At 61.8% G+C, this 7,424-nt stretch overlaps 1 protein-coding gene across 1 annotated transcript; it reads left to right on the forward strand.

Annotated features, from left to right (window-relative positions):
* The first annotated feature begins 9 nt into the window (after positions 1-9).
* Positions 10-4,502, forward strand: SNAI1 (snail family transcriptional repressor 1). Its single transcript, XM_008061943.1, has 3 exons — positions 10-163; positions 784-1,311; positions 4,290-4,502. The coding sequence occupies exons 1-3, from the start codon at positions 82-84 to the stop codon at positions 4,472-4,474; spliced, it is 795 nt and encodes a 264-aa protein (XP_008060134.1). The 5' UTR covers positions 10-81; the 3' UTR covers positions 4,475-4,502.
* The last annotated feature ends 2,922 nt before the right edge of the window (positions 4,503-7,424 follow it).

Below are 7,424 nucleotides of genomic sequence, written 5' to 3' on the forward strand. Positions count from 1 at the left end.
GAGTGCCCCGCGGCACGGCCTCGCGAGCGGAGCGTCCCGCGACCCCTGCGCGACTCGGCGACTCCGGCTGCCCCGGCCACCATGCCGCGCTCGTTCCTCGTCAGGAAGCCCTCCGACCCCCGCCGGAAACCCAACTATAGCGAGCTGCAGGACTCTAACCTAGGTGCGTGAGGGGGTCCCGGGCGCCGGGGAGGGGCTGAGGTGAGTCGGGCCGGGGCCGCGCGGGGGGCGCCCGAGGGAGGGGGCCGGGCCGGAACCCAGCCCAGGGCGACAGCTGGGGCGAGGGCCCGGGAGGCGGGGGCTCGGTGGGCCAGAGCCCCGACCGGGGCGGCGGTCTGGGCGGAGGGGGCCTCTGGCCGGCGAGAGGCGGAGGAGCCCCCGAGTGGGGAATGCGGGAGGCCGAGCCTGGAGAGCCTGCCGGCCCGGGCTGGGACGGGTCGGAGTCCAGAGGGCTGGGGGAGGGGTCGGGAGGGGAGATGTGTGAGGAGGGGGATCGGCGGCCTGGCGGCTCAGGAACCGGCCCTGGAGGCTGGAGGTGCCGGCGTCCTGGTTCGGGCTCAGGGACTCGGGGCTCCGGGAACGACCCCCTTGAGCTGGGACTGGGAAGCGAGGGTCCTTCCTGTAGAGACTCGGTGATCTGGTGAGAGGGCGGCGCGGAGCAGGAATCTGGTCTGCCCCATTCATATGTTATTCATCTACTAAGTACTGAGAACCAGCATGTTTGTTGACCGACTGAATGATCTAATTAGCGCCTGACCCTGCTCTTCCTCCCTCTCCCCGCAGAGTTTACCTTCCAGCAGCCCTATGACCAGGCCCACCTGCTGGCCGCCATCCCGCCTCCCGAGATCCTCAACCCCACAGCCTCGCTGCCCACCCTCATCTGGGACTCGCTCCTGGCGCCCCAAGCCCAGCCAATCGCCTGGGCCGCCCTTCGGCCCCAGGAGAGCACCAAGGTGGCAGAGCTGACCTCCCTGTCGGATGAGGACAGCGGGAAAGGCTCCCAGCCCCCCAGCCCGCCCTCTCCGGCACCCTCGTCCTTCTCCTCCACTTCAGCCTCTTCCCTGGAGGCTGAGGCCTACGCTGCCTTCCCGGGCCTGGGCCAGGTGCCCCCGCGGCTGGCCCGGCTCTCCGAGGCCAAGGACCCCCAGTCTCGAAAGGCCTTCAACTGCAAGTACTGCGACAAGGAGTACCTCAGTCTGGGCGCCCTCAAGATGCACATCAGGAGCCACACGCTGCCCTGCGTGTGTGCCACCTGTGGGAAGGCCTTCTCCCGGCCCTGGCTCCTGCAGGGCCATGTGCGGACCCACACCGGTGAGTCCTGGCCCGCGTTCCGGGCCTGCTGCTTGGGTCTGGCCCCGTGGACGCCAAGGCCCGAGTTCCGCTTCTAGCTCTCAGTTTCGGGGCCTGGCTCTCGCCGCCCGGTCCCTGGCCACCGAGCGGATGGGCGAGCTGGTGCCGCCTGGGTCCCTCGCAGGCCGCGTCTCAGCCAGATGGGTTGGAGCTGGGGTGGAAAGGGGTTCCTGACACCTTGCTGCGAGGGCCAGGTGTGAGCCTCCCCAGCCAGCAGGATGTTGTCAGGCCCCCCACCTGGCGCTGACGCCTGCTTGGAGAACTTCCTCAAGGTCTGGGCCGACGTGTTCACTCCCTGCCCTCAGTTCCTCCATCTTTAAGGTGGGCCTGAGGACACCGTGAGGGTTTCTGTACAGGCTGTGAAGGAATGCCATGGAAGGCACCTGGCGGAGGGTTGGTACTCGCTGAGCTCCCAAGAGTGGGAGTTGGTATTTGCTTCCATGCTGCGTGGCTCCGGGCAAGCAGTTTAACTCCTCGAAGCCCTGGGACGGCTGTGGTACCACATGTCCTAGAGGGAGGCTGTGAAGGGTGTTAATCACTTCCTTGTGGCTCTTGGATCCATCCTCCCCGCCCCGCTCAGCCCTATCATGCAGGTCGGGGAACAGCATCAAGTCCCTGTGCACCAAAAACAAATGCTCCACGTGTAGGAAGCATTCTGGAAAGGGAGGAGGTGGCCGGCCCGTCTTTTTAGAACTTGTGTGGTGGAGGCCGCCATGTTTGGGGCTGCTCTTTGGAGGGCGGAAGGTGACAGCTGAGGGAGAAGGTTGGAGGGGCCTGCCTGGTGGCCTTGGGCTCAAACCGGCCTCAGGCTGAGTCCTGCCAACTCCTGGCCTGGGACTGCCCTGAGACGAGGTCCCTGAGGTGGTGGGAGGCCTACAGGTCCTTGGGCTTAGCCTCCACGGAGCGTGCCCATTTCTTACCCGGCACAAGCAGCCCTGCTTTACCATGTGAAGCCCACTTGCTGGCAGGGCTCGGCCTGGGGAGAGTGGGAACCTCAGGGTGTCTCCTGGGCCCCAGCCTCGCCTGCGTCCGGACTTTCTTTGAATGTGAAGGCACAGAACCTTTGAAAGGTCCTCTCTGTCTCCCTTGGCTCCATTGTGCGCCTTCAGGTTGGGACCGCCGGGCGGGGGCCCGGCGGGAAGAGCAGGTGCCTGGGGCAGCGGTGCCCAGCACCTGTTTCAGCCGCAGCTGCCAGCCCGTGGTAATCCAGGGGTATCGCATGTACAGTGCGCCCCTCGCGGCCTTTGTCTCCCCCACCCACCCCGCCTGGTGCCGATTTCACACTTGCCAGGAGCACCATGAAGGCATCTGGGGGCGGGGGTCTGAGGAGCGAGTGCGTGTGACACAGCCCCCCTCACCTCCTGCGAGGTCTCCTTTGTTCAGGCCTGTGTCTAGTCACACTCTCGGGGAGGTGGTGCTCCAGGTGTCCCTGTGGCTCTTGGGGGCCGTCATACCCCGTCTCATGGATCTGTGGTCAGCCCTTCGCCCAAGGGAGGGTGCAAGGGAAGAGCCCAGCTTCCTCACTCGCGCGAGGAGGGCCTTGGGGGAGCGCAGTCACCAACCTTTCAGGCCTGGCATGCAGAGGGTGCTCAATAACGGCACCTCCTCGGTCTCCGCAGGCCCCTTCCCTGCCGCGTGGCCCGTCTCCTTGTGTGTCTGCCCACGAGACTGCACCCAGCTCTGGTGCTCCATGAATGCCTGTCAAGCCTCTAGCACCCCAGCGTCCCCGGCACCCAGTAGGTGACGGGACTAGTTCAGCCCCAGCTCTTGAATCCTAGCACTGGATTTGGCAGGTGGGCCAAGGACCTGGGGCATCACAGGCTGGGGCCGGAGGGGAGGGGAGCTGTATTTTTGAAAAAGGATATTCAGCCAGGCAGGATTATTCACGCCTGTAATTCCATTACTTTGGGAAGCTGAGGTGGGAGGATTACTTGAGGCCAGGAAGGCTGCAGTAAGTCCTAATTGTGACAGAGTGAGATCCTGACCCTCCCCACCAAAAGAAAAAAAAAAAAGGAGAATATTATAGACTTGTGTCTGGCACATCGTAGGAGCTCAGTGGATTTTTGTTTAATGAGTTACTATTATCATTTTTTATTTGGAAAATGGCTGTACCCCAAGAAAAGACAATCCATTATTGGTGTTTTTGGAGCTAGATCCTTTTGGTGGGAGCAGGGCTTGTTAAAGAGGTGTGAGTGAAGGGTCAGGCTCCTGAGACCTTTTTTATAAAGCAAAACTCTTCTACAAGCGTTTATTTGGAGCACTTGTGTACCCAGCCCCATGTGCAAGATACATCCTAACATAGCCATTGCCAGGCCAATGGTGTATCAGGGTCATGGATTTTGATTGCCTTTTGTGGGTGGGGTCCCAGGCCTCAGGCCAAGGCTTAGAATGGACTCTAGGGAGGCCCCTGCCTTTACGGGGCTGAATCTGGCTGGAGAACAGGCGAGGAGACTGGGGTTTCCATGGCAGGGAGAGGCTGCTGCTGCCTGAGCAGCCCACGGTGGGGGCTGGCGGGACAATCGGTTCTGCCGCCACAACCTCCCCTGGCTGAGAGGCAGAGTGGGTCCTGCCGGGCCGCCCCAATGCATGCTCTGATCCTCAGTCCCTGCGGCCCTAGGTGAGGTCCCCGGCGGGATGAGGCACGCGGATGCTCACCCACCTCTAGTGGCTCTGCCCATGTCCCTGCCCGACGTGCAGAAGGGCCCGTCCTGCCCTCTGTTTCCAAGCTCTGTGAGTGGGATTGAGCAGCCCCATTGTACAGGTGTGAAAACGGAGGCTCACAAAAGCCAGATACCTGGCCCAAGGTCACACTGCGGGAAGCCCACTGTGCACGAGGCCTGGCCAGGGGTCACTGTGTTCTTTCAGGGCTGAGTTGTGGGGAGGGGTTCCCATCCTGGTGGCTGGTCCCCAGCTCACTCGCCCCTTTGGCTTCCCCCCAGGTGAGAAGCCCTTCTCCTGCCCCCACTGCAGCCGCGCCTTCGCCGACCGCTCCAACCTGCGCGCCCACCTGCAGACCCACTCGGATGTCAAGAAGTACCAGTGCCCGGCCTGCTCGCGGACCTTCTCCCGCATGTCCCTGCTGCACAAGCACCAGGAGTCGGGCTGCTCTGGGGGCCCCCGCTGACCCGGAGGCGCCTCCCCTGCCCGTGCCTCCAGAGGCGGGGCAAACTCCAGCTTCACCAGCCCCACAGGACTGGGAAGGCTGTTTCCTGGCTCTGGCTCTGCCCTGCCCGGTGCCTCCATGGGTCCTGAGGGAGGCCGATAGGAGGGGGCAGTGTGTGACGGAGACCCCCGGCGGCCGCTGCAGGACCACCCCTGAGCCAGCCTCTGTGTGGCCTTGCGAGTCCAGGGCTGTCTGGAGACGGCTGCTTTGAGGACAGAAGCCACAGACTGACTGGGACACTCCCACCCTGCTCCTCCCCCCCACCCTCAGGCCACCCTCCACGAGCTGGGACTGACTATGCAGCCCCAGGTGTTTCTGTGGGACGTGCAGGCTGGTGGTGGACACAGGGCTGTGTGTGCAGCCTGGGCCTGGGCAGCCATTTCAGCCTCCTGTTTGGCGTGCTGGCACCTGTTTCCCAGGCAGTTTAGCTGCGTCTCAAAAAGGACTGTGAGTAATGGCCGTCACTTGTCAGGGGCCCGAATGGGCTGCTCTGGCCTGGCCCACATGTCTCCCAGAACTATTTCAGGGGCCCAACAGGTGGGCCCTGGAGGAAGATGTTTACATTTTTTAAGGTACACTGGTATTTATATTGCAAACAACATTTTGTATTAAGGAAACGTTTTGTATAGTTCTATGTACAGTTTATTGATATTCAATAAAGCGGTTAATTTATATATAAAAGGGTCTCTCTGGGGTTATAGGGGAGTGAGTATTTTGGTGTTTTGTTTTTTGAGTTGGAGTCTCACTCTTTCGCCCAGGCTGGAGTGCAGTGGCATGCTCACGGCCACCACAGCCTTGGCTTGCTGGGCTCAAGTGATCCTTCTACCTCAGCCTTCCAAGTAGATGGAACCACAGATGTGTATCACTACACCCAGCTAGTTTTTTTTTTTTCAATTATTGTAGAGAAGAGGTCTTGCCATGTTGCCCAGTCTGGTCTCAAGCCCCTGAGCTCAGGCAGTCTTTTCACCGCAGCCTCACAAAGTGCTGGGATTACAGGCTTGAGCCACGATGTGGGACAAGGAGTATTTTGTAAGAACTTTAGTGAGGGAGGCGGGGACAGAATTCCTGGAGCTTGGATGTTTCTGACACAGTCTTCAGTCTTGTCCTTGGAAACATGACGTGGCTTTGCAGTCCTGGGTTTCCCTGTCAGAGCCTTCGTGGGACTGGATTTCCCCTGGGCCTGGGCGTCCTGTCAGGTTGGCTTGGAGACCCCTCTGGCCAGGCGACCCGTGGGGGGTGTGCCAACCCCCTTCTCTCATTCTTGCATTTGGAAGCTGACCGGGCCCAAAAGGCGCAGGGCTGGCTTCCTGGGTCTTATCAAGCCAACAGGTCACCACCTCCCCAGCACTGCAAGTCTCAGGGCGGGTCGGCCACTCCTCCCAGATGCGCGTGGAATGCAGCGAAGGAGAGAGAGGATGTGCTTCCTGTTCCCAAGGGCTCTGGCCCCTCTTGGGCCTCCCTCTCAGCCCCACACCTCCGTCTGGCCGCTGGGTACCAAATGGCCTTTGATGCGAGGAAATTGGCTGGCTGGAGCCAGGAGGGTGAGAAGCCAGGCCAAAGGGTAGGGGTCATGCAGCTTCCTGCTCCGAGGACGGTCCTCTTGGCCAGTGTGTGTCCGGGGCTGGGGCAATTCACTCCTGGCCGGCTGGCTGGCGGGCGGTGGTGACCTCACCCCTGGGAGCCTCCTAGGGCCAGGAGAAAATGAGTGTCCTTTTTGAGCACAAAAGGTGCTGAAGGTGCCAGTTTCCTGCGGGAGCAGGAGCGGGGCGGGCGGCCTCGGAGCCCCAGTGTCAGGCTGGGGGCGGGGAGCTCTGTGTTGAAGGAGAGATGATTCTTTCTTCTAAACAGGAAATGGTGACCCGCAGCCGGGAGCAACCCTTAATGACTTACAGCTTTCCTCCCAAAAGGAAAAAAAAACGTTCTCTCACAATCGCCAAATTGTGGCCTGCCTCCCTGAAGGGAAGTTAGGGGGCGGGGGTGGGGCCGGGCGCCATTAGCTGAAGGCCTGTTGGGTCCCTGGCCTCTCCGGGTCCCCTGGGTCAGCTGCATCTGCCCACAGTGGGTGCGGACACTAGTGAATGAATGACTTGGGGACTTCACACGATCCCCGAGGAGTGGGCCTTGGGAAACGGGGTTGCCCGAGGTCACCCAGCCCCGACCCTGGGTCTCTCTGGCTCTGACCGTCCAGGACAACATCTGGGCCTGGCTCGGGCCCCTGACTCTCAGGGCCGTTTCTGCCGCTATGAGGCGGGCGATGGCAGTGCCTTCCTCACCAGTCTGGGCTGAGGACTTCATTCATTCGGGGTGGCGATGGACGCTGCGTGCCAGGCCCTGTTTTAGGCCCTGGGGTTACAGCCGTGAACAAGACGGGCTGCCCGGTCCTCATGGGATGTATGTTCTGCTGGGGGAGACAGAAAACAAACAAGTGATTAAATAAACAAGCTGCTTGCCTACCGGGATGCTGCCAGGAGGGAGGAGAGCGCCAGGCACCAGGGAGCGAGGGTGGGGCTCCCCGCCAAGGCGCCCAGAGCGGACGTTCCAGCCGGGACCTGAAGGCGGAGAAACAGGCCGGGATCTGCGGGAAGGGGCCGCAAGGCTGGGGGCTGGAATGTGCCTGCCCAGCCAAGAAAGACCGGAGTGGCCCACGGAATGGACGGCCACCAGCGCGTGGTGCTGAGAGGGTAGGGATTCGGGGGCTTTGCAGGCTTTCCTTGGAGGGTGCCTGGGCACTGGGAGAATGGAGCTAAGGGGCTCAGAAGGGGGACACAGGCAAGGGGACAGTGAGAAGGCCAGAGGAGAGAGAGGGAAGAGGGCGGTGACCTGGCCCAGGGTGGTGGTGGCCTTGAGGATGAAGCCTGGATTTAAGAAAGCTGTGGCGGCCGGGCTCGGTGGCTCAGCCTGTAATCCCGCG

Source organism: Carlito syrichta, unplaced genomic scaffold (assembly GCF_000164805.1).
Source record: "Carlito syrichta isolate Samal-C Ts95f unplaced genomic scaffold, Tarsius_syrichta-2.0.1 Scaffold305642, whole genome shotgun sequence".
Classification (NCBI taxonomy): Eukaryota; Metazoa; Chordata; class Mammalia; order Primates; family Tarsiidae; genus Carlito; species Carlito syrichta.